The sequence below is a fragment of the Artibeus jamaicensis genome, unplaced genomic scaffold, assembly GCF_021234435.1.
Source record: "Artibeus jamaicensis isolate MK-2021 breed Jamaican fruit bat unplaced genomic scaffold, CSHL_Jam_final contig_65, whole genome shotgun sequence".
In the NCBI taxonomy this organism is placed as follows: Eukaryota; Metazoa; Chordata; class Mammalia; order Chiroptera; family Phyllostomidae; genus Artibeus; species Artibeus jamaicensis.
In genome coordinates, this window is record NW_026521913.1 from 615921 (window position 1) to 642740 (window position 26820).

The 26820-nt window shown below is 42.1% G+C and overlaps 2 protein-coding genes across 2 annotated transcripts in view; one reads left to right on the forward strand and one right to left on the reverse strand.

Moving 5' to 3' along the window:
• Positions 1 to 4121, forward strand: part of PCSK2 (proprotein convertase subtilisin/kexin type 2) — a 371029-nt gene extending 366908 nt beyond the window's left edge. Inside the window, exon 12 of the mRNA XM_053670931.1 lies at positions 2020 to 4121. Coding sequence (XP_053526906.1) covers positions 2020 to 2506 — 487 coding nt within the window. The 3' untranslated portion in view covers positions 2507 to 4121. The remainder of the gene's footprint in view (positions 1 to 2019) is intronic.
• Positions 4122 to 12536: 8415 nt separating this feature from the next.
• The window catches only part of BFSP1 (beaded filament structural protein 1), a 32300-nt gene continuing 18016 nt past the window's right edge, over positions 12537 to 26820 (reverse strand). Inside the window, exons 5-8 of the mRNA XM_037161555.2 lie at positions 23277 to 23384; positions 17967 to 18187; positions 15655 to 15740; positions 12537 to 13642 (exon numbers count right to left, since the gene is read on the reverse strand). Coding sequence (XP_037017450.2) covers positions 12705 to 13642; positions 15655 to 15740; positions 17967 to 18187; positions 23277 to 23384 — 1353 coding nt within the window. The 3' untranslated portion in view covers positions 12537 to 12704. The remainder of the gene's footprint in view (positions 13643 to 15654; positions 15741 to 17966; positions 18188 to 23276; positions 23385 to 26820) is intronic.

A 26820-nucleotide genomic window follows, 5' to 3' on the forward strand; every position in this document is an offset into this window, starting at 1 on the left:
CTTTAACTCCTTGGTTGTCAGACTTCTATGCAGTCCAATTTTCTGGGAGTTCTGTGGTTCCATATAAATTTTTAAAATATTTCTTCTAATTCTGTGATATATATCATTGATATCTTGATGAGAATTGCATTGCATCTATAGCTTGTTTTTAAATTTGTTGTCATACTTCTTTTGGTTGTGGGAAGGAGCAAAGCATATCTACCTATGCCTCCATCTTGGCTAGAAGTGTTTGGTGATTTATTAATGATGGCCATTCTGACTGGTATGAGGTGATATCTAATTATGGTTTTAATTTGTATTTCTCTGATGATTGGCAATATTGAGCATCTTTTCATATGTCTGTTGGCCATCTGTATATCCTCTTTGGAGAAGTTTCTATTCAGGTCCTTTGTCAATTTTTTAAATAGTGTTGTTTGTTTTTTTAATGTCGAGTGTTATAAATTCTTTATAAATTTTGGTTATAAATCCCTTATCAGATTGACCAATAAGTTCTCCCATTCAGTGGGTTGCCTTTTTATTTTGTTGATGGTTTCCTCTTCTGTGCAAAAACTTTTTAGTTTGATGTAGTTACATTTGTTTATTTTTTCTTTTGTTTCCCTTGCCTGAGGAGATATATCAGATAAATTATTGCTCCAAGCAATGTCCAAGATTTTACTGATTATATTTTCTTCTAGGATTTTTATGGTTTCTGATTTAATATTTAAGTCTTTACTATATTTTAAGTTTATTCTTGTGTGTGACATAAGAAAGTGGTCTAGTTTCATTTTTCTGTATTATCTGTCCAATTTTCCCAACACCACTCACTGAATAAACTGACTTTAGCCCATATTATGTACTTGCTTCCTCTGTCAAATATTAATTGACTATAAAGGCATGGGTTTATTTCTGGCCTCTCTATTCTGTTCCATTGATCTAAGCATCTGTTTTTATGCTGGTACCATGCTGTTTTGATTACTGTGGCCTTGTAGTACCATTTGATATCAGGTATTGTGATTCCTCCAACTTTGTTCATCTTTCTCAAGATTGCTGTTGCTATTCAGGGGTTTTTGTGGTTGAACATAAATTTTTAAAATATTTCCTATAGTTCTGTGATACATATCATTGATATCTTGATGGAAATTACATTGCATCTGTAGCTTGTTTTGGTAGTATGGACATTTTAATGTTGTTAATTCTTCTGATCCATAAACACAGTATGTGTGTCCACTTATTTGTACCTTCTTCAATGTGTTATAACTTTCATAGTACAGGTCTTTTACATCTTAGGTTAAATTTATTCCTAGGCATTTTATTATTTTTGAAGCAATTATAAATGGGATTATCCTCTTTATTTTGCTTTTTGATAGTTCATTATTGGCATATAAAAATGCAACTGACTTCTGGATAATAATTTTGTATCCTGCTGGGTGCTGCCAATGTTTTGAACAGTGATACCAAGAAACACAAGTGGAGAAGTTGAGATGTGAGACAAGGAAGAGGAATAAAAAACAATAAAGAGTACACTGGTGAGCAAGTTGCCACTGTGGGCAACTAGGCTCAATCCTACTGGAGATACTGAGTTATCCCACTGAAGAACAGAGAAGCTATGATATACTTATCCATGACTTTCTGCCAGTCTCTGGTAGAGGACTGTCCCTGAGGACCAAATCCCTGACACTTTGTGTTGCCGTGCACACAGGCTAAGCAAATTCCATGAAGCTGGGAAAAGCTCCAGGAGAGAAGCCAGGAGGTGCCGATACCTGAGGTGGGAAGCAGTTATGATACATGGAAGCCAGAGCTGTGGGGGAACTCAGAGGTGACTTAGGATAAATGGGAGGGACATCAATAGCACCTGCTATATTCCAGTGGTTCAGAGGGAATAAGTAACTTGTTCACACTCATACAGCTTGGGTGGAATTAACATAGGTCTGTCTGATTAATCTCAAAACCCTTGTTCTTTCTGCTACCTGAAGCTGCCTTTCAAATCCCTCGTGTAATGTGCCCATTCCTTACCATATCTTCTCATCACTTTGCCCTCAGGAAAATACCATCCACTGGCAAGTTGGTGCTGACCCTCACCACTGATGCCTGTGAAGGAAAGGAAAATTTCGTCCGCTACCTTGAGCATGTCCAAGCTGTCATCACGGTCAATGCAACCAGGAGAGGAGACCTGAACATCAACATGACTTCCCCTATGGGTACAAAGTCCATTTTGCTGAGTCGGCGTCCAAGGGATGATGACTCCAAGGTGGGCTTTGACAAGTGGCCTTTCATGACCACCCACACTTGGGGTGAAGATGCCCGAGGAACCTGGACCTTGGAGCTGGGGTTTGTTGGGAGCACACCTCAGAAGGGGGTGTTAAAGGAGTGGACACTGATGCTGCATGGTACGCAGAGCGCCCCTTACATTGACCAGGTTGTGAGGGATTACCAGTCCAAGCTGGCCATGTCCAAGAAGGAGGAGCTGGAAGAAGAGCTGGATGAAGCTGTGGAGCGAAGCCTGAAAAGCATCCTGCACAAGAACTAGTGTTGTACCCTGGCTCCAGTGCCTCCCTTCCTCCCCCATCTCTGCCTCTGCCCTCACTCCATACTCTGTCAGGCACCTAGCAACTGTCACCCCCATGCAAGCAATTCCAACTTCTTGATCTGAAGCTTCACTCACTGTCAATGATTATTTTCATTACAATGGAAGGAATCTTTTTTTTATTCTATGCCTCAAATACAGTGTTCCCACCAACACCTATGTTCTAGTTGTGACTCTAGGTTCTTTACTTGTGTCATTTAAATAGGTGATATCTGCAAACAAAACTTGGACAACTTTCCTCTCTATTTTTCATACCTGAGAAGAAAAGAGAATACATTTAAAAAGCTACACATGGTAACTCCAAGAATGTTTTTTCATGATCTCAACTGACCTGTTACATAAAAAGAAAATCAAGTGTGAGCTCTGAATCTCTTAAAGCACAGGAGATGCTGTAAATGCTTTGGGGAAAGATGTTTTGAACTTAGCAAGATTTCTTCAGTGGTGTAGATGAAGGGGGCATGACTTGAAAGATGACATCCATGAGAGCCATAATTACTTGAGGGAGAGGAGTCAAAAAGCATGAGCACTGGAAATATTACCACCAATGCCAACATCATAACTTGTCCTACTCAGCCAGCATGACAAATACAAACCTATGTAGCTTGGCTGTCCTTTCACCAGCTACTGCTCCAAATTACAGTAAAACATTCTAGAGGAGCCCAAATTACTCTTAGTCTGTATAGAGTTCATCTCAGCCCCAATTTTCTGGGGTTTGTCACATAGCTATCCAAAAGAAAAACAGGCAAGGCAGGTCTGGCAACACGTCATCATAGTTTTTGACCCAGGAACATTTCTTTTCCTAAGTCATTTTGGGACTTCTTAATCTGACATAAGCAAGAAGCCTAGTGAATATTTTTGACAGTTTTTCACACGTGAACTTGAGCTTTGATTTCCAAAACATATGGTTGGAGGGCAATATCTTACTCCTTCCTGTTGTGATTTCTGGGATGTGTTAGAGAAATGGCCTCTGTTCAGGCACTGGTGTGTGGAGGGTGAAAGGGGAGTGTCTGAAGATGTGAACAGCCGTCTGCACATAGACCTTCATTTGTGTGGAGGCTTTTCTGCCAAAATGGGGATGCCAACTCATCCCTAGGTAAAGGGAGGCCTGAAGGAAGCAAGAGAAGCCCTTGCTGGGGGAAAGCACAATTACCAGGTTGGCAACTAAGCAATCCAGAGCGTGTTTAACAGGTAATCTGAAGCTGATACATTCCTTTCCTCTGTCAACCCCAAAAGACAGCATGACATTTCATTATCAAAGAAATTGATACATGCTGACTTGCGAACACTTTGTTTTCCTACTCAAGGACTGTCTCCTCATCCCCACTCCCCCTGCCCACCCAGTCCCAAGAACTGATCAACCACTTTTGGCTACATTGCTCTCTTCCCCTGGGAGCACATAGCTAACCCTCGAGTTCCTTTCCCTAAAGCCAGCAACACCAGAACATTAGTTTCCATTCAATGAAGGTTGTGATTTTAAGAGAGAAGTCTGAAAAATCCATTTTCTTTCTTTCTCCCCAGCCCCATGTTGGCATGAATTTCTGTCTTCTCCGACACCATATGATCTTCTCTGTATAATGCTTTAAAATGTAATAATATTTATTATTTTAAAAGAAATTTATTACATGTTGTGAAGGTCTTTTTAAACCAGTTTAAATTTAAAGAAAAAATAAATGGAAATTATCAAAAATTTATTTCACATTTACAGTCTGAAAATAAACCAAAGGACATTATGTGTGCATGTGCATATAAGTGCACACAGAAATACATATACACACATGTATACTATATACATGTGTGTATATGTGTGTATATATATATACACTTGTATAAATGTATATACACACATATATCTAAAATGTGTGTATGTGTATTTATTGAAGAAACAGTACCATATTCATCTTTAAAAAAATATTCAGAGAATATCAAGATGATTCTGGCTGAAGAAAAAGGCCAGTGGAAATTCAGGTGAAAATGTTCATCAGTTCCCATTGTATCACCTCTGTAATTTTGCAGCTCTCTGTATAAACATTAAATGTCTTATATAGCAGCAAAAATATAAAATAGTTGTCCATATTTTCACAGTTGTGGTATAATTTATGAAATTAGAGAGTAACTTATCACCTTCTTAATAGAAATGGCAAGTTTTGATATGAGAATACAGTATATAGAAATATATATAGTACTAAATAAAAATATTTGGCCTCTATTCCATTTTTTGCACTAGTATTAACACTAAATATGTCTAGCTAGTGAGGTTTTTATGATACCCTGATCTTAATGCAAGAGATATTTATGTCATTTATTTTAAAAAATGAAAATAATAATGATTAATCAAGTTAACATTGTTACTCCCTATGAAAAATTTTTATAAATAAATTTTAAAAAACATGTAAATCAGGAGACTTAACAATAAAACATTACCTTCCAGAAATTATGTGGGATGTGATATGTATTACATAAAAGCATGACCATCCATTCTAGAAGCAGATAATAAAAAGTTGCCAAGGAGAGATCTAAAAAGCCTGCTTTCATAAATATGTGTGTGTATAAGATTTATCACTAGCAAGTAAATCATACACATACAGCAACATTTCTAAAACTCAGGTTACATCCCTGATTGTAAAATGAAATAAATTTAGTGGTGACAAGACTACCATTGTAGAATAGAATAGAATAGAATAGAATAGAATAGAATAGAATAGAATAATAAACATGGTTTCCTGAAATGTATTTTTCAGAGGTATGTGTATGTGTGCATGTCTAAGTATGTGAATTGGCTCATAATGTAAAATACATTTCTCATTGCAGGTCATAGGTCATGGTCAAAATCTTTTAGAAACATTATCATAAAATATATTCTTTAAGCCAAACTAAGTTATACTATACTGTAGTAACAAACAGCCCCAGAATCTCAGTGGCTTATCACAAAAAAGTTTAATTTTTATTCACACAAATTCCACCGAGGGTTCAGGTGACTCCCCAAGGCCACAGACCTCCATGCAGTGACTCAGGAATTTGGGCTGCTTCAAACTTCAATCTTATGGTTTGTAGTCATAACACAAAGTGGTTACAATCCATACAGAAGAGAACTCATGGAGGACTCCTACCTACTTTTTTTATGTTCAGCCTGAAGGAGATACACATCACTTGACTTACAGTGCATTGGCCAGTAGTGGCCAATACCCTTGCCTAAATTTAAGCAACTAGGAAACATAAGACAACTAACAGAATGTTTGATGAGCATTCAAGTCTCTGCCACAGAAAGAGCCTGACATGTCCTTAAGACATATTCTTAAGTATTGATTTACATGGCAACCTCTCTTCATGGAAGGTACCATAAGCAATATTATAAACTAGCTGTAGTCCATATGACTACATGCTAGTCCAGCAAATCTTAATAGTTGTTAATAAAATATTAATATATATTTATCATATTTCATTGTAAAAACAATTTTCAAATGTGTCCTATGATACAATACTTATCATACCAATTAGTAAAATCTTAAGAGAGCTTATAACTAAAACACATATTGAAAGATGTTAGGTCCAAAGTCTGATTTTATCACAAATTGAGACACTACTTTTCAATACTTAAGTTCAAAGATTGATTTCCAAAAGGCTAAGTATTAAAAATGGTAATTCTTACAGAGTTACTAATACATGTCATTGTTACTGTCACTTATAAATTAATAACAGTGGTTTTTATGTGATCAATGCCTTCATTAGTTGAAGTGATCACATGAAATAACACACTACAAAACCTTTAGGAAACACATAGACAGACAAGACACTTTTATTTAGAGAAAGAAATGGTGGATTAGTGAAACTGTTACCCTCACAGCCAGAGTAAGTTCCTGGATACAAAGAATTTAATTTGATAGAAATTTCCAAAAATCAAAAATCCAAGAGTAGGAACAGAGGTTGTGGGAGAGAATAAGGAGTTCTAAAAATTCCAGGAGTTTGAATAACATCAGACAGAATGTGTCCTGGGCCAATGAAGGTAATTTGGTTGTAGCCAGCTGGGTGGTTCTCTGTCTGCAAAGAAGCAATGAATCAACAAAAAAGTGCTAGGAGCCACCTACACTCAGCTGGTGGAAGCTTAGGAAAATGGAGAATCTGAAACAAAAGTTGGCGGGCAGTATATGGCAGTGTTAAGCACAGGGAAACAGAGGCTGGTGTAAAAGGGGAATTGCAATCTCTGCAGTCTGTTGAGGACAGAGCCCAATACACTGGGGAAGCCATTTCCAGAGAAGTGCCTTGAAACACCATTCTCCTGCTAGTGGTCTAATTCCACGCCTAACCACAGCCTCCTGGTACTTTATTTGGCCTACCAAGGACATTAACCCCAGGAGAGGGGGTAACCCACACTTTCATTTCTAGGAAAGATGGCCCCCTTCTTTGCACTGCAAATTAATCAGCTTAATACTTGAGTTCTTCCACTAGAGTGTTGGGCATTTTGTTGCTAAGAGTTTCTTCCCTTGGTTCAAAAAACTGATTGAATTGGGTTTGGGATTCACAAGCAACAAGGAATCAAGGTCTGATATGAGGCAAGTCTTCCAAGCTAGCTCACCAGCTTCATTTTCTTCTTAAAACTTAGAAGAGATTCACTGTGAACCTGGGCACTGAATTTCAGAACTGACCACAAGAAATGCATTTAACCCAAAGAAATGGAGACTCTGCCTTGCTAAATTCATAATATTAAGTCTTGCATGGTTTGGGGTGGGGTGGGGACCATTAGAAATCTCAGCCCACAGAGTTTTAGATGCCAGAACAGCCAAATAAGGCAGGGAATTCCTTAGGTCCAATGTTAAGCATCACTGATTCAGGCCAACCCACCCTTACCATTTCAGGACTGAGTGTCCCATCTCAATTTGAGCACCCTCAAAGTTGTCCCTCTGCCCTTTGCACCCAAGGGGACACCCTATGAGCTACTCCAAGCTAGACAGAAGGCAGAGGTTGCAACCTGTGTTTTTCTCTTGGAGCCCCGTGTCCTGGAGCCTCTAACCACAGGTGACAGATAGGCCATCTGGTAAGCTCCTGGTCATAAGGACACAAACATGCAGGTGAAAGGGTGTGTAACAGGTGAATGCACCAGCACAGTAAAGTTATTGACCAAGGATCTACCTCCGGGGAGAATGTACTTCTCATCTCAAAAATCTCAAAAACCCTACTTCTTTGAGTAAAACTTAAGTTTTTGTGGCATTTATTTGCTTTTACTGAAGCATGAGAAATTGGAGTCAAGCACTTGTGTTAATCTGGGCACCTGAGTGGTGTCCTCCATCATCAATGTGCTAAATGCCATGTGAGTTTAAGGTGACTTCATTGACCAGTAATATGCCAACTACAAACCTATGATACAACAATTTTAGTATAAACGAATATAATGCTGGCTTGAAGATCTTTTCTTATAAGCTTCAAGTCAAAGAGAGACCTCAATGGAACTTTCCACATCAAGGGGGAAGGTAGGAAGAGTTGCCAAGTTAGAAGTGTCTTCTGTTATGTAGACTGAATTTTGCATTAGGCCCTGTTGGTGCATGGCCTACATTAAGGATCAGCAAACTACAGCCCAGGGACTCAATCCAGCATGCTGCCTATCCTGGGGATTAGTGTTATTGGAAACAATCATGCCTATTTTTTCAGTTGTCTGTGGCTGTTTCCATGCTACGGTGGCAGACTTGAGTAGTTATAACAGACACTGTACAGCCTATAATCTGGCCCTTTATACAAAACATTTGTCTACTTCTGCCCTATAGCTTTGCATTGGCCAAAAAGTCCATTTTTTTCTCTCAAATAAAAGATACATTTTTCACTTTCATCAATAACTTTATTGCTTTGGATATTCTGAGTACATTTGCTTTCTCCCACGTGTTAGAGTATTACTTTTTTCTCAGTTAATGTCTCAGTTTGATCACTATCAACTTCAACGGGTCTATCCAACCATGGAGCATCATCCAGAGAGAAATCTCCAGCATGAAACTTTGCAAACCACTTTTGACACATTTGCTCAGTCACAACACAGTCTCCATATACTGCACAAAACTTTTTTGTGCATTTCAATTGCATTTTTACCTTTCTTGAAATACTAAATCATAATATGCCAAAAATGTTGCATATTTTCTTCTGTCTTCAATATTAAAATGGCTACAGAAAAATTCACCAATTTTGATGTGTTTTTAATGCATGCTGATTTTGACAGCTGTCACAATGCAATCTACAAAACTGTTTCAAATGAAGTTAAAGACAACTAAGTGCAACTAGAGCCATCTTACAGAAAAAAACAAACTTTTTGGCCAACCCAGTATCTCCTTGGCCCACCCCAGAGGTAATCTGCAGACAGTTTCATGCACGTCAACGTGTGCTCTCTCTCTGCCTGAGTGTTCTCTGGCTGTAGAGATGCACCAGACCTGGTGTGCTATAGGAAGACGTGCCAGAAGATCAACACCCCAGGACCACTTCACCTGAAGAAGGACAGAGCTGGTGCAGAAAGATCTCAGCTTCCTTGCCTTCTGTTGAGACATCTACCAGGTCTTTTCAGGGGGTCTCCGGTGGGAGAGAAGCCCAGTTGCCCACAGCAATGGCAGCAGGTTAATACTGCCTTTGTTGGCACCTCACTTCCCTGTTTCACGCCCCTTCCTTCACCAGCCAGGAGACAGAAATCCCAGCAGTGATGTTAACAGAGAGAATTAAATATAAAACCCCATAAACTGAGTAGTTTAAAGAAGTACTACCTACTTAATTAGAAAGGCAAAATTAGTATCACAAGAACCAAGCAACCTAATATAAGCAGGCGGGAGTCAGAAGCTTACTGGGATCATGCTGGGGTCCTGGGTTTGTGAAGTTTCATGCTGGGGTGGGGCCTCCACATTCTGACTCGCTTTTCCTTTCTGTGGGTAGAGGGGACACATGTGGCAGCCCCTGAACAACCCAGACCTCTGTGAAGGGACATCACCTCTGAGGAGATGATTATGAGGCTGGTTCTGCAAATGCTGGAAAAACTGGAAAGTGGATCCTGCTACTGTTATAGGAAGTGCTACCGCTGGTGAGTGAAGAGGTGCTGCTGTGGCAAAGGGAACAGGTCCCTTCTCCCTCTTCCAGACCCTCACTCTCCCCTACCAGGAAGATGCTGGCAAAGCAGGAAGGAGCTATCAGGTTCCAGCCTGGCACCAGTGTATAAAAAGGTGGGCTTGGAGCCTCTGGGCGCCTAGGCAAGAACCAAAACAAAGAGAGTTTGGGAGATCTGAGGGGTCAGCACCCAGGACAGTTTATACAACAGCAATTGTTGGTCACCGACTGGAACGCTTGGAGACTGGGAGGGGTGGAGAGCTGGCACACAGCTTTTCCATAGGGATGCAACTTCTGGAGATCATCAGTGCTGAACTTGAAGCTGAGTCAGAAAGAGGAGGCCAGGGGCCTCTGGTACAACAGCTAGGACCCAGCACCTATGTACTCCCACTTCATCTATCTCAGGGCTGGTCAAAGCTCAGCATTCTCTTGTCATCAATGATACTAGCAAGCCAGCTCTGAGCCCCCATATTTCCTAACAAGAAATACTTTTTATAAAACTAAAGTGCTTGTTTTCGGAGACCTCAGGGAGAGGACAGGCCAGGAAATGAACCCATTGCAGCTCTCTTGGGAAAAATAGAATGCATCAGGAAAAGTGGAATAGCAGCAACTGGAGCTCCAGGGTGGACAAAGAGCCCGACTAGACTCCAGTGCATCCACTGCAGACAGCCCCACATCTCACACTGAGAGACTGGCTTTCAGGTGGAAGTGGGCCACCTGAATATGGTGGAATATGGTATTTCGGGTGGAATATGGTGTTTACCTTGTCCCTACCTCCCTCCTTCACCTCACCTCCTTCCAATATCCTCCTATAATCCCCTTTATTTTCTCTCCTTGAACAGGCTAAGTTCATTACTGCCCCAGGGCATTTGTGCTAGCCAGTCCCTTTGCCTGAAATGCTCTCCCCTCGGATCTCCACATGACTGGCCTGTCTTGTCACTTGGATCACATGTCACCTCACCCATGTGGTCTTCACTGGACCACCCAATCCAAAGTAGACTCCCAGTCACTCTTACACATCACTCTGTTGATGTCCTTTATAGTACTGTCTCTATCTAATCTTCTCTTACTCAGTTATCTGCATCCTTCCACCAGAATATCATGTCTGTGAGGGCAGGACCACGTCTGATTGCTCACTGCTCTCTCCCCTGTGCCCAGAATCATGTCTGCCTGACCCAGAACAGGCCCCAATTCATTTTTGATGATTGATTAAATATATAAATCATCTTTCTTTTCAGAGAGATATCCTGTTTTTTTTAATAAATATATTAACTAAATACATAGTCTAAAAAATAAAAAAAAACTTCATGGAGAAAACAAAAAGGTTCACAGTGGCTTATTCCAAATTTTATATACATACATATAAATGTATATATATACACACACATATATATGTATGTGTACACACACACAGACTCAAATTCCTAGATTCCTAGTACATTCTAAATTCCAGCTAATGGTTTCCATCATTCTCTTTTAAGCTCTTAAATTATAAATATGTTTAAATGTTGCAATGCAGTAATTTCTCCATTCATCTTTTAAAAAGAACAAAAGCATATTTCTTTTTTGAAATCAAAACCTCAAAAAAATTCAGAACAAGATTTTTTTGAAGCTCTACATAGAAAGGAAAGGTGCCTCCACTTAATGTTCTCTCTATTATCCATAACAAAGAAATAAGAGAATGTAACTTATGACTCTGTCAACTTTCCTCTAAAATATGTAGTTGTCTTAGCAGATGCTTTTGTTTTGGCAGATGCACTGATCCATCTAAGCACATTTACTCAGTGCCCTTAATGTATCTTGGGAATGTACACAGGCAATAATCAGTGTCAATAAAAATGTCCTTAATTAGTGTCCTTAATCAGTATAAATAAAAAATTACTTTTGGACTGTTTGTAGAAAAATAGATATCTAAAGACAACATAAAAGTTTCTGTGAAGATTCTGATTTAAAATAATTAAATTTCCTGGGGCGTGGCACAGTAGGCCCCTGTGTGCACATGTGTGTGTGCACATGTACACAGTGCACACACAGTTACATCACAGCTTATTATGGTAATTATTAATAAATCAACAAGTCTCCCCTTATCACACTGTCTGGCACACTGTCTAGCATGTAGTATATGCTCAGTAAATGCTTATTGCATTAATTAACTCCAAACAAGAAACTATGAGGTGACATTTAATTTTGTTTTTTGAAACCCAACGTAGAATTGTAATCTCTGAATGAGAAAATTTGAAGTCAGACAAAAGGACATTTGGAACATACACTATGGCAGATAGCACTGGTGCCCTGCTTATATCCCCATGACCTTTTCCGTTTCCATGTGTTTGCATGTTAACTCTCTGAGAGCAGCCCTCCCCACTGGCTGACAGAAGCTGCTGGATGAAAACCCCACTCCCTCACCCCTCACACAGGACAACTCTGTGGCCCATGGTCTATGTCATCTCCCAGTGGGAGCGACCTCAGTGGGACTGAGCTCTAGCTGCCCACAGTGCTAACCAACCTGGTAACACACCTCTTGCTGGCAGCCTTCTCTTCCTGTATCACTCTGCCCTATGGGTGCTTCCTGAGATCGCATCCCTAAGAGACTACATTCAAAGCCTTGCTTCAGGATCAGCTTCTGGGAGAACCCAAACTAAGACAGATACCTTCAATCATTTAACAAAACATTCCTCCATGTGAACATGTGCTTGGACTTGAAATGCAATGAAAATGAGCCACTGCCATTAACTAGCATTTTCTGTGTGAAATCCAGGCACTGTCTGAGTCTCTAATGAGTCTCAGAGAACCATGAGGAAGGCTCTTTCCTAAATGAGCATGGTTTGGTTGCCATTTAACAGAGTGGACTGTCCTGAGCATGGTTGATCCACCTACATTCCCAAGGCCGCTGTTAATTAGACAAGTGATGTGAAAGCAAAATATATTTTTTAATTAAGGCTTCCTTGCCAATTCCACACAGTCCAACTATGGTCTAATCCAAACAGGAACCTTCACTCTTTAGCATCTGCTCTACAAAATCAAAGCACTCCTCCTACAGTGTGGCCCATACTGTTGGAGAGGCATTTCTCCAACAAGCCTAGGCATTGTGAGAGCCCTGGTCTCCCAGGTTCTTGTCTGTCTTTGTCTTTCCAATCATGGTCTCCAGAATTACGGTGGTTTCTTCATACGTCTCAATGCTCTCAGCTGAAAACTTCTCAATGGATTCCATCACTTCCACCTTCTTATATGCCAAAGTCCTGGGAGGGCTTCTCTCCTGCAGGCTGCCATTCCTATCTTCCTGACTTACAGCTCCATCCTGACTGGCCCCAGGCCTTTGTGGTGGGGGTGCAGATGGTCCCTCTGGACACGGTGTGACCATGAGACAAGGCCTCCTGGGCTTTTCCTCCTCATTCTGACCACCATGTTTCTCCCTGGGACCTTTCAGTTCTTCAGTGTTTATCTCGTTGTCTGCAGTATGCTTATTGGGTGGGCATGGACTCCCCTGTCCATCCCCCGGAGGGGGCTGGGGCTGCTCGGGAGAGGGCTCCACAGCACTCTCATGATGCAGAGAGTCATCCTCAATGGAAACAAGCACTCTACCCTTGGTTGGGACAGCCAACGAACAGAATCCAGGGTCCGTATAACTGGCATCCCCAATGACCAGCACATACCGCCCTTTAGTGTAGAGGTCAGCTGTGGGCTCGGGCTCTTTGGGGCTCCTCACTCTCTCCTTGACCATCTTGCAGAGCTTCCCAAAGGCTTTGCTTATCTGCCCGCCATCAGGCATGTCCTCTGGAGCCCCTTCTGGGGCAGGGGGACTTGCTTCTTTATCCTTCGATTCAAGCTTAGATTCTCCTTGTTCTTTAACTACCACCTGCACCAGTTCTGTGTCTTCCATACCTCTCAGTGGTGCATTTTCCAAACTTTCATCTGCTCTGTCTTTAGCTATAATCTCCTTTTTCCTTAGAACATTCTTGGGGAGGCCTTTTTGTCTTGGTTTTGCTGTCGTTATATCCTGCACAGCCCTGGTGAGACCTTAAAAAGAAATAAATAAAAATTTAAAGTAAATGGGCAAGGAGTCAAATACAATTGTAAATGAAAGAGGAATAAAACAGGCACATTGAAAATTATGCTACCTGTCTTAGAGACCAATGCCTAGCACTAGGGTGGGTTTGCTATTTATGGGGCAAAGCCATGGGGAAAGAGGTCTAGATCTGTAACATCCATGGCCCATGTTAATGACCCAACTCTGCAACCAACTGCGTGACTTTAGACAAGTCACTTGAACCCTCTGGGCTTGCATAAGAAAGTGAAGATGCTGCTTATTCTGACTCTCACAGTTCCTTTCCCACCAGGTACAACTTGCTGAGATACATGATTCTACTGAAATAATCCCTGGTGGGAGCAATACTTCCTCCCCACCCCAAACCCCTTCTTCTAGTGGCTACTTATATCCACAAACTAGATGATGGAAATCTATTCCATAAAGTTATTCCCACTTTGGACTTCCCCAAAGAAGAGAGGACAGCAGAACTGTCTGGGCCTCTAACATATTCAAAGTGGCTTCAGGCATGGGAATCATACCAATACACAAGGTTGATCTCTTGTTCTACATGTATCCCAAGCTAAATAAATATGACCTCCCCTTAATTATCATCCCCTTCAGCCTGGGTAAAAAGGGGAAGCAATGCTATTAAATTAAGAACTAATAGGAACCCCCTATTCCCAAGCCCGTATTTATTTCCTCAGACTAGCTAAAAGGAAAAACTAAAAGTTTAAGAAAACATACAAAATAGAATGCTGCCTCATCTGTGAGGCTTTTCTGCTTCACTCACATGGTGATTTTTAAATTGTTTTTATTTATTTATTTTTAGAGCGAGGTGGGGAAGGGAGGAACACAGAAAGGGGGAGAAACATCAATGTGTGGTTGCATCTCCCATGCTCCCTACTGGGGATCTGGCCCCCAACCCAGGCATGTGTCCTGACTGGGAATCAAACCAGAGACCTTTCAGTTCACAGGCTGGCACTCAATCTACTGAGCCACACCAGGCAGGGCGGTAATTTTTTTAACTTGTTCATCCCAAAGATCTTCTCCATCCCCTCCCTTTGTTAAGCATAGGACTAAGGCAATGCAAGGGCATCTAGTGTGACTCTCAATGAGAGGGATGAGAGGGTAGAGTGAGCAGGAAATGGCAGAAGGGCCCTTGAAGCCATAAGGAATGAAAGGATATAGAGAGGGACACATCAAAGAGATCCAGCAGAGAACAAATATTGAAGAAAGGGGTGCTTGCAGGACCAAGCTACAGAACTTCAGGGTCTCATACACAAGGAAAAGGCAGGCCCCGTCTTGATTAAGAATGTCAGGACATTGATAGCAGAGAAGTAGGCCCAGTGCAGGAACCCTTGTGAGTACAGCACCATGTGCCTAGGCCACGCAGCCCTGATATTGGCCCTGGGAGTCTGGGCACTAGGAACTGCTGCCCTTTCTGACAGTGTTCGGATTTTTCTAGCTCTGAAACACCATTTCCACAAACCTCTCTGAGCTTTCTGAGACACAAGGACCTGAAGGCACTCTAACAATAGGAAACCGATATTACCATCTTCTCATATCCCAGAACACTGTGTTAGTTTAGGACTGGAGAGGTTTAGCTGTGAGATGACATCCCACAGGTGGATGAAACCATCCCTAAAGGACCAAATGTTGAAAGCAAAAGCCACGCTTGCCAACCAAGCTATCTCTTTTCAGTTGTGAACAGAAAAGAAAATGAGCAATTATTGAGCATCTACTCTGCTTCCTATTTGGGGATGGCATTCCCAGGGTGGTCTGTCCCCCAGTCAGATTTTTCTCCTGTGAACTTTTTGACTCAGTCCCTTAGCACCTATAGGAGTACATCAGAGAGAGGGAGAAGCAAACCCCACCTAAAAGGGTTTAATTTCTTGATATACTGGAAGGAAGCATAAATGTTAAGTTCAGGAAGAAAGCCACTTAATTTTTTTCCATTTTTTCAAGAGCAGAAAACAGCAGAATCCAGGGTGGGGAGCATTACCTTTCCCACCAAGTCGAGAGCTGTGAGAGACTCCATGGCCTATAGTGAACAGAGTGACAGGTGTTTCCACGAAGACGGAGCTCAGCCTGGCAGAAAGAACCAGAAAGAGGTGGTCACCATCTTTAACTCATCAACCCAACAGATGGTTAGGGGTTAACAGAGGGCCTCTAATATGAGCAAAAAGGAGAAAACCTTTCTCTAGATCAAACTTCTGGTCAAACACATACACATTTGCACACTGGATGAGGGTGTAAAGGAAATAATTGTTTCTTTGAGCTCAAGTCATAAACTGTGAAACATACAGAAAAATTGTAAAGTGGGGATTGCTTATAATCTCAAATGTCACTTCTATGTTGAGCAGGGTTTTTTGTTGTTATTGTTTTTGTTTTATTAAATAAAACAGTGGCCATCCTAGCCTGAAGTATTTAGAACAAATATCTTTAATTTGTTTTGTAAAAAGAATATTCATTATATATAAATAAAGAGAAAAATTAAGCAATTGAGACAAAATGTAAACAACTGGTGAATCTGATTAAAGAGCATTCAGGAGTTCCTTGTTTTATTCTTGCAACATTCCTATCAATCTGAAATCAGTATATTAAAATTAGAAGTTATACACAAACCAACTTTGTTGGTTTGTGCATAATTCACAATAAGGCATACCCAGTTACCTTATTATGAAGCTCTGCCTCCAAAACAAAAAATTTCACAAGGACATTGAAACACCTGTTCAAGACTTCTTTTCATAAGTGTGTGAATAAAGCATTCACTGCGACAAAAATACAATTTGGAATTATGCAGGATACATTGATCGTAATTAGAGAAAAAAATCTTGCTTTCCTGTTAAACATTCAAGTACTCACAGCCAAGTCAGAAAACCCAGAGAAAAAAAAAAGAACCATTCTTTGTGGAGTACTTTGGGGTGCTTCTATTTTAATTTACTCTAAAATATCAACAAGAACAAATCAAAGAATCACAACTCAGTAGAGAATCAGAGGTCTTATATGAAGTGGCATTCCTCAATCTTTTTTCTGGTGATAATTACAGATATAAATATGGATATGAATATCCACACAGCCATATATGTAGGTATAAATACAAATAATGTGGCTGTAGTTACTGATGTACATGTACATGATGTAGGCATAGAGGCACATGTATGTAAAGGTGTAAATATAGATGATGGAGGTGTAGGTATTGATACACATAATTTAGATGTAGATGTAGATCATGTTAGGTGTGAGTGGAGATGGTGTAGGTATAGATAATTACATGTAGATGTAAATAATATAGTTGTAGGTGCAGATGTACAGGTAGATGATGTAGATATAGGTGAAGGTATAGGTATAGACTTAGAGGATGTGATTGCAGATAATATAGATGATACAGATGTAGATAATGTAGTGTGTAGATATAGATATAGATAATATAGATATAGGTATAAGAATAGATGATATAGATGTAGATAATGTAGATATAAGTTTAAGTGTAGTTATACATACAGATATAGATGACATATCGATAGGTATAGGTGTGGATGATACAGACATATATGTAGATGATGTAGGTAATGTAGATGTGGGCATAAATGTACACATACATATAGATGGTGTAGATCCAGATGTAAATGTAGACATAGAAGATGTAGGTATAGGTAAAGCTATAGATATAGATGATGTACAGATACATAGAGACAAAGATAGAGATAGACAGGTATTTATTTCCCAGCTTCAAGTGAGTGGAGTTCAAGCCACAGCTCCACTACGGACAAGACCAGATAGCATATTAATGGCCACCTTACAGACCCAACCAGGTGGTAAAAATCATGCTGGCAGTAGCAGGAATAGCACCAACACTCAGAGCACTTGTGGAGTACAAGGCACTGTACTAGGAACCTCACCTGCAGCACCTCTTTAAACACTCCTGCTTATGGACTTATGTCCATATCTACTATGTCCCCAGAGACCTGTCAAGCAAAAAGTAGCCTTCTCTGTGAGGCCTCTCCCAACTACCCAACTCAAAATTTCAAACAGTCCCACCATCACCTCATTTCCTTTCCCTCTTCCCTGCCATAATCTCCTCCACAGCACTTGTCATAGGTCATCCTCCCCGATACAAATTCATTCATTATCTGTTGCCCCCACTAGTATGCAATCTCCATGAGGTCGTGCATTTTTGTGTTTCACTCCCTGCCACACCTCCACTGCCTAGGACTGGCACGCAGGAGGCACTCAACAAGAATGTGTGGCATAAATAAGTGAGCAGCATGGAGAGAGAGCCAACCTCTTGGCTGTGCCCCTCTGTGACCACACCTGTTGCCTTCGTTCTCAATGATCCGATGATACCGGTCCAGCTCGTTCTTCAGGGTTTGCTGGGTGACCACCAGCTGCCGGCAGTCATAGGAAGACTTCTCCAGGCTCTTCTCAGTCTCTTCAATCTCCCTCCGCAGGGTTTCAATTCGTTCATTATACAGCTGAATCTCATCTTCGTAACACTCGTGAGCATCTTTAATAGCTTGTTCCAGGGTCACTGTCTGTGGGCAAAGACAGTTGTAAGAAAACCCATCACATCCTCTCATTTAAGACCCACACTTGACAGGGAAAATGCGGACTCAGTGTGTCAAGTTTTATTTATTTTGTTTGCTTATTTCTTTTCTCATCAGCATTGGAATCATTTTGGAATCATTAAGCCAAAGAGGAATGTGCAAACTGAGCTCCCTCTCTTTACATTTGCATCAGCACCCAAAGGCAGTTGTTATTTCCACTTTACACATGAGGAAATTGAGGCACATAAGTAGTGGGAATTAGACCCACCTGTACAGGCTAAGATACTTCCAGAAACCACAGACCCTGCTGCCTAGGCCTCCTCCTAGCTGTAGGCAAGCAGTGTGCACGCATGCACACACACACACACACATATACCCCCCACACACACACACACACACTCCAAGGCCCAGAGAAAACTCCACAGATTGACAGGCAAGCACCACTGGCCTGCTCTCACAGAAGACACAGGTGATTTGGTGAGACCCCCATCAAACCCCTCCCTATGTGTGTTCACTTAGCAAACTTTAAAACCATAAATAGGGTGGCAAAGTGTTGTCACAATTTGGAAAATCAGAAACTAGGAAAATGTCATCTATAATCTTTGGACCATCAGGACAGCATGATCTTCCTTGTATCTCACGCCTTGGTGGCTGGCTGCTTGCTGTCCTGTGATGGGGTCGGTAAGAGAATCATCTGCCCTGGTAGGGAGGCTCCACAGAAAACTTCTAGTCTGTGACCAAGCCCTGGTACTCTGCATGGTTCTGCCCAAGTAAACCAAAATTCCATAGTCCAGTGATGCCCAGGTTTATAACACTGGGCTTATGTCCACATCAGTGTGGTCCTTACAGCTCAGTCATTTAAACTATTCTTCAGAAGGAGGGGTGTTTAGGAAAAATAGTAAGAGCCCCACTTTCACCAGCTCCAAGGGGGCTAAGGCGATGTCTCTGACTTGAGCAACCTCGGCACAGGAGCAGGACACCATCCAGCACCAGCCTGTCTGTTGGAGAATGAGACACGGACCCTCCCTGTAGGGGCCCGCAGTCCAGTGGGGGAAGCAGCTCAGGCACGGACACATGCCCAGGGCATCGTGGAGCACACAGAGAGGCCCTGGGGCACTGAAGAACTCAGAGAAGGCTTCCAGGAGGTGGTGGAACCAGTCCTGGGTACTAAAAAAGAAAACGAATTTCCAGAAAGAGGAGAAGAGATGAGCAAGGTGGCAGGTGCCAGGAACTGCAGGAGGAGTCAGAGAGGCCAAGGAGAAGAGACAGCAGCCCACAGCCAGTCCCGGGCTCCTTGGAGAAGAGCAGGCAGGTGAACACCGAGAGAGGCAGGTGGACGGTGTGGGCCATGTGGCAACTTGAACTTCACCCAAAGCTTGGCAGTAAGGGTCGAATAAAAGATTTAGTGTTCAAGCACAGCTGTGCGGTTTGCCTTTGCACAGTAGGGGTAGACAGGGACCCAGGACAGCACTTCACAGTGAGCCCCATCTGGCAGAGTGACCTTCTGCTTCAGTCTTCTAAAGGTCCCAGACTCCTTCGGGTCCAAATTTTTCTTTATTTTTTAAATTTATTTAATTATTGTTCAAGTACAGTTTTTTTAAAAGGAAACGAAAGAAATCCGGTATCCTTTACTAATTATGCAGTTTTACTACCTTACTATGTCTACCACTAGGTGGTGCTAAGGGTATATATCCAATGAGAATATATCCTGCTGGTTTGGAAGTTCACACTTTCCAAGTAACCACTGACATTTTTTCACTTTCCTGTCAAGGAAATTCTCAGTCACTGCAATTCAGGGAACCAGAAGCACCTGCCCTTTCTCTTCCACCTATAAGAAGTGCCATCCCCAAAGGGATGAGTGCTATCTCATCCTGTGGACTAATATTCTCAAACTTGAGCCTGTGCAAACACCTGGAGGGCCTATTGAAACAGAGTTTGCTGGGCCCCTGGCACAGAGCTCCTGGTTCAGAAGGTCTGGGATGGGTCCATGAATTTGCAGTTCTGTCATGTTCCCAGGTGATGCTGATGCTGCTGGTTCAGAGACCTCACCATGAGGCTGCTGCTATGGAAGGTTCTGGAAGCATCATATGCCCTAACTAGAGACAGAACCAGCTGCCGCAGCCCTGCCCAGTTGGAGCCCTCAGGCTACAACAGGCTCTCCCCGCCAACCAAGTCTGGCAATCCTAGCTGGCCACATCACCAAATCTGTCTTTGAGCACTCAATTGAGTTACTACTTTGTGAAGCCACTAAAATCTTTTTAAAACTGGCAGAAAGCCAGCCATGAACACCTCCTAACTAAGGCTGTGGTGAGACCAAGCTAGACACTCAGGCAGACCAGATGTAGAAGATTCTGACCCAACCTGGTACCCACCGTGCTTCAGTGGTCTCCAAGTGTGGTTCCTGGACCAGCAGCAACACCCAGAAACAGACATGCAAATTCTTGGGCCACACCCCAGCCCTACAGAGTCAGAAACTCTTGGGTAAGCCCAGACACATCTATATTTTAATTAAAGCTGATTAGGCAAAATTTCAGTCCCCAGGACCTTTGCCCCTTGGTATCACCTTCATGAATGTTTGTTACACAACAAAAGGGACTTTGTAGACGTTATTAAAGTGCTTGCTCGGTTGATGTTAAAAGAATACAAAGATTATTCTAGCTATTTCTAATTACATGAGCCCTTAACAAACAGAAGTCAGAATGATTAAATGCACAAAAAAGACTCGGCACCATGGCTTTCCAGATAGAGGGGGGCATAGCCAAGGAATGTATGTGACTTTTAGAACTCCTAGCCAAAGGCCAGCAAAGAAATAGGGTCCTCAGTCCTATAGGCACACAGAATTGAATTCTGCCAATAACCCGAATGACATTGGAAGCAATTCTCCCCAAGAGCCTGCAGTAAGGGGGCCCAGGCAGGCCAACATCTTTATTTCAGCCTCTGAGACCCAGAGCAGAGCAAACAACCAAGCCTGCCCAGTCTTCTGACCTTCAGAACTGTAAGATTAAGAGGTGCTGTTTTAAGTCCCTGTATTTGTGGTAATTCATTATGGCAGAAAGAGAAAACTAATACAACCTGTGTTTCATTAGACCCGCTGCTAGAGTTTGCTACAGAGTCCTCCCTTTTCTACCTGGGGATACATTCCACGACCCCCTAGTGGATGCCGGAAACCACAGATAGTGCTGAACGTTCACCTTTTCAATTAGAGGAAGCACTTTACACGGCTTCTCTTTGGTGGATCCCGATTGCCAGCATTACTACTCTTGTGCATTGGGACCACAATGAAGTAAATAATGGTTGCTTGACCACAAGCACTGTGATATCAAGCCAGTGGATATGATAACCCAGACAGCTATTAAATGACTAATGGACGGAGAGCTTACAGTGTGTGGAGACACTGGACAATGGGATGATTCACATCCTGGGTGGGAGAGGGAGGGATGGCACAGGATTTCGTCACACTACTCAGAACAGCACTCGATTGAAAACTTATGAGTTGTTTTTTTCTGGAATTTTCCACTTAATATTTTTGAACCACAGTTGACTGCATATAACTGAAACAGTGGAAAGTAAAACCACAGATAAGAAGAGACTACTGTATTTAACATAAGCACATATATTACTATATAGGATATGACTTGGCACTATTTTGATAACTGTTTCAATATCATTGGTTTCCTTTTCATTGTATGTACCTTATTTTTCTTTTATGCCTTTAACATTTTTCTGAGAAGGGGTCTAGGGGCTTCGCCAGACCACCAGTGGGGGGCACAGCACAGAAAAGAAAACAAAATCAGAGTGAAATGAGTAAGTCTTTCTGCAGCAACTACATGTGAAGACAGGTCATCAACCAGAGTTTTGTTTCATATTCTCAGAAAGTAGGTTAATCCTTTATGAAATGTTTTATTTATATATTAAACAACTATCCATATGTACATAAAGGAAGAAACATTCTTTTGCCCTGGAACTAGAATTCACCACGTTAGGCTGGGGCCTCATCTTTCTCAGAATCTGGGAGACTGGTTTTTCATCTTTATGACCAGGGCCACAGGAAGCAACGCATTTTACATCATGAACCATACATACCATACAAATACGTGTGTGAATTTGAACAAATATATACATTTAAATGCACATACATATTTATTTAAAACAAGGTTTCGCAAAACAAATCCTACCTTTTTACTTGCCATGCACTTTGTTATTTCTTTACTATCTTAGTCTGATATTGTCCATTTCTTTTTTAATTCCAGTTGATTCTTCTGACTTCTCACACACGTGTGCACACACATATGTGTACATATACATAAATATACATGTGCATGTGTACATTATACATACATACATTAGATACGCCACACACACACCCTTTCTCTGTACCCTTTCAGGACCTCTGAAGAAACCAAACACTACCGAGTCACCAAAATGGTGTACCACGAAAACAGGATTGAGTTTTTCTACTGAGTTCGGTTTTCAAAATAAGATTCACCCAAATAAAAGGCAAGGGTGGAATTGTGAACTTTCTACCAACGAATTCTGAATAGAGCAAATACTGACACAAATACCCTTTACTAGGTCTGTAATCACAACCCAAAGGGAAAATGTTCATCTTGAGAAGAGAAACAGAAAGCACAGATCTGAGGAAGCATAGGATAAAAATCCCAACATGTGTCTCTTTCTTCTTATTTTTGAAAACAAGTTTAAGTTTAAACTAGGCACAAGGCAGATGGATTATGCAGATGGCCTTACCCTTGGTAGGTGAGGGGTTGCAAGGGGACCCTCCAAGGGGCCAAATTAGTAAGGCCACTGCCTCCATTTGCCCAGGACTTTTCCAGTCTGCATCCTTGAGAAACCCCTCAGTCCAGAGCGAAGCTGGACAGCTTGTCACCCTATTCAGAGTGTATTTCCAGCTCTGACCGCTGGGCACATAGGTATGTTAAGTTTCTGAGAATCATTGGACTGAATACGTGTGTACTTTCGTGCATGCCCCGACATTGAATAAAACATGTTGTAAACCCTGATTCACATGTGTGCCTGAGTGCCCAACAGGAAACAGCAGATGAGAGGATACAGGACCTACCTGGGCCTGCAGCTCGGCTCTCTGTGCCTGCAGGAGACACAGTACCCCCTGGCCCTCCTCCAGCTGACCCTGCAGTGCAGCCACCTCTCGTTCTGTCAGGAGCTTCTCCTGCAGAAAGAAGGCCAGACTCAGCTCTCATACTCAGTTCTCATACTCATTTGATAAATGAGGAAACTCACAAAGGAAAGGAGCAAGGATGGTGTGGGGTCCTGTTATATTCTGCATGTTTACGTCCCCCCCCTACAAATTCATATGCTAAAACCCTAACCCTCAGTGGGATGGTATGTGGAGGTGGGACCTTGGGGAGGCAACTAGGTTAGATAAGGTCTGAAGGTGGGGCCCCCAGGATGGGATCAGTTAGTGTCCTTACAAGTAAAGATGCCAGAGTGCTCCTTCTCTGTGCCATACCACAGAAAGGCCACCTGAGGACATAGCAGAAAAGTGGCATCTGCAAGCCAGAAAATTGGTGCACACCAGGAACCAAATCTACCAGCACCATGATCTTGGACTTGCAGCCCCAGAAGTATAAGAAATACATGTCTGTTATTTGAGTGACCCAGTCTCTGGGATTTGTTACAGCAGCCCAAGCTGACTAAGACAGGCCCACCATGGCCACTGTTAACACCTTTTCACTTCGTCTGCAACATCTGAGCTATTAACGCTGTGAGTGTGAGAGGCGCAGAGATGGTGTTGGGAGACCTGTGTTTTAGAGCTGGTAGTGCCACAAACTGGATGAGAGATTCTGGACAAGGCACCTTCCCTTTTGTCAAAAGGAAAACTTAGAATGCGGGTTCTCACTGGGCTCTGTTCTCTGTGTCTGTGCAGACAGCACATTCAGTCTGAGCCCTAAGTCACTGATTGTGCTAAAATGTCACTGCTGCACAAAGCAGAAGTCAAGAGGATCAACGGAAGCTGGGGACTTGGTGAGGCAGCTGCACCACCTACCAGTGCTCCATGGAGTGTCTTGGAAGGGGGTCCCTCAACATCTCCACACTCTGCAGAGCAGGGACCTGTTTCCAACAGGCCTCTCCATAGTCTATTCAAAAAAGTCCAAATAGCTTTATGAAAGCCTGACTACTCACAAAAGCAGTGCCATCTGACACAGAGCGTACGGCCTCAGCCAGGTAAAATCAGAAACAAGCCTTTTCCCAGTGCACCCATGTTCAAGGCCACATGTTTAAGTCAATCCCCTACTCTCCAACACCCTGCAAAGTGGCTGGAGCAACAACATACACACGAAGACAGAGCAAGACAAACGTGCTTAAAGGGAGGAAGCGAGAGTCTGGGCCTGTGGGCCAATCCCACGGGGAAGGCAGGACTTGAGACGTAACTGCAGAAGGACCTTCTCAACTGTGCATCCTTAGTTCCATGCTTCTCAGTGCATGAAAGAATGCATGCTCTCGATGGCTCTCAGTTGCTCTCAGTCTATGATTGTTTGTGTCTGTCCTATTTGCGTGTCTCAGTCCCCATCTCCCTGCCTCAAAGATGCAGACAAGAGCACGGCTGGGAACAGAAGGGGTGTCATCCTCCTGTGTACCAGTAGATGGAGAATATATACCACACCATGAATTCTAGACCTGCAGCCTCACACTAGAGGCAGACCCAGTGTGAATGCGTTACACTGCCCACCTCCAGCGCCCTGCCTGCTTCTCTGGCCCCATCTTCCTCACTGCCCAGCTCCTATTCATCTCACATCCCTCCCCACAGCTGCCCACAGGGTGCCTCTCATGTAGTTGTCCCTTGGATAATTACTGAAGAGGAAGGAAGACAGCCCTGCAGCTGTCAGCTGACAGCTGGCGCTAACCGCCAGGCCATGATGGTCCCTACTATACACTTATAAACCACACCACCCCCAATATCTAGAGATGTCACTCTGGGCCCATGGAGGAACAAGACAGAAACAAGGCCCTTGCTAACTATCACTGAGCTCAGACCAAAAGACCTCTATACAACCACAAAAATGGCCAACTGTCCATTCTCCCTACTGACGCAAGAGATGCCGCTTAATCACCAAGTACAGCTTTAGCCACACTCCACTCTTCTGCCACCTTGATAGAAATTATCAAGATAGTCATAGGACCAGCCCTTCCTGAGAGCACCCAACACAGAGCAGGGCCCTGCTCACCTGACCCCTCCCCGCAGATCATACAGGATGTCCCTCAAATCTCCACAGTGTACATCCTTCCTCCCTGCAGTGGAAAATGAGCTCAGCTTCATGTGAACACAGGTGTATACCCAGTGGCCTCTGGTTAGAGGGTACTGACATTATGCTTATTGACACATTAACCAGTTAAGCTGTGTTTCTATAATTAGCACCACTAATTACATTCCTCATTTTCTCAGCCAACGTGACAGACATTTTCTAGGACACCAACAAGAGTCAATGAAACAAACCTGAAAGTCACTATTTAACTGTATGCACAGGTTTTAAGCTAAGATTAATAAAAAAAATGTAATGCTTTCTAAACCTGTTTCTCCACCTTTAACATGAACATGGATTACTAAAGATCTGTCTAAAATGCAGATTCTTATGCAAATTATGCATTTCTAACAAGTTCCTGGGTGATGCTAATAAACACTGATGATCAGTGATGCTCTCAAAATAGGACCAGTTTCTGTAACCTCACAATTCAGAAGAATTTTGTTATAGAGAAAAGATGATATGATTTTAAAAGTATACTCTGGTGTAAAACACCTTTCAATTACAGGAAAAAAAAGTGTTTGCAAAATAAAAATGAGGGGTATCTGGAAAGAAGTCGCTGACCAGGAAAATTAAGGCTTTAGGAAAGGCTGCTCTAGGCCTGTGCAGCAGCCCCGGTTACATCAGCTGAAAAGAGTTGGAACCCGAAATGAATATTAGTGGACAAAAATATTTGAATGAAGGCCCAGAAAAGTAACTTTCCTGTCTCTCAGGAGAACCTTGACAGAGTGTCTTCGAAAGCAAATTTGGGGATTTCTTTAGCTTTGATATTAAAATGTTTAAGTTAAAACTCAAGCAGTCAGCTACAGTAGCCCACTAGTTCTACAGGCGATGTGTGGTCTGGCCAGACTTTGTCAGCAGGGCTGCAAGGCACTGTCTAAGCCACCCTTACAAAAAAAACAGAACCCTATCAGCTGACCTGTCCACAAATCCCTGTTTCAGAATACTACAACCTCCAGAAAAAGGAAAAAATAACATTTTGTTTTAATCTGTATCCTTTTCAGTGTATGTTTAAATGTATCATATTATGTATCACAAAATCCCTAAAACTCATTTAAAAAAATACATCAGCATCCTGTTGAGCAGCTAGAGAGCTGAGTAGAGAAGGAATGTGGAATACTATGTAGGGAATAATGTTTTACATCCAAACCCCCACTTTTTAAAATTTAGCTTCAATAACCTCTATTGTTCCCCAATAGTTTTTAAGCCATAAACTTGCATAATCATTAGCAGAGCCAGACCTTGAAAATATATAGTCACTACTATCTGCGTCTCTCTGTATTCAATTTTATGATCAAACTCATAAGAGGGATAAGAAAACAACCCAATTTAAAAGTGGGTAAA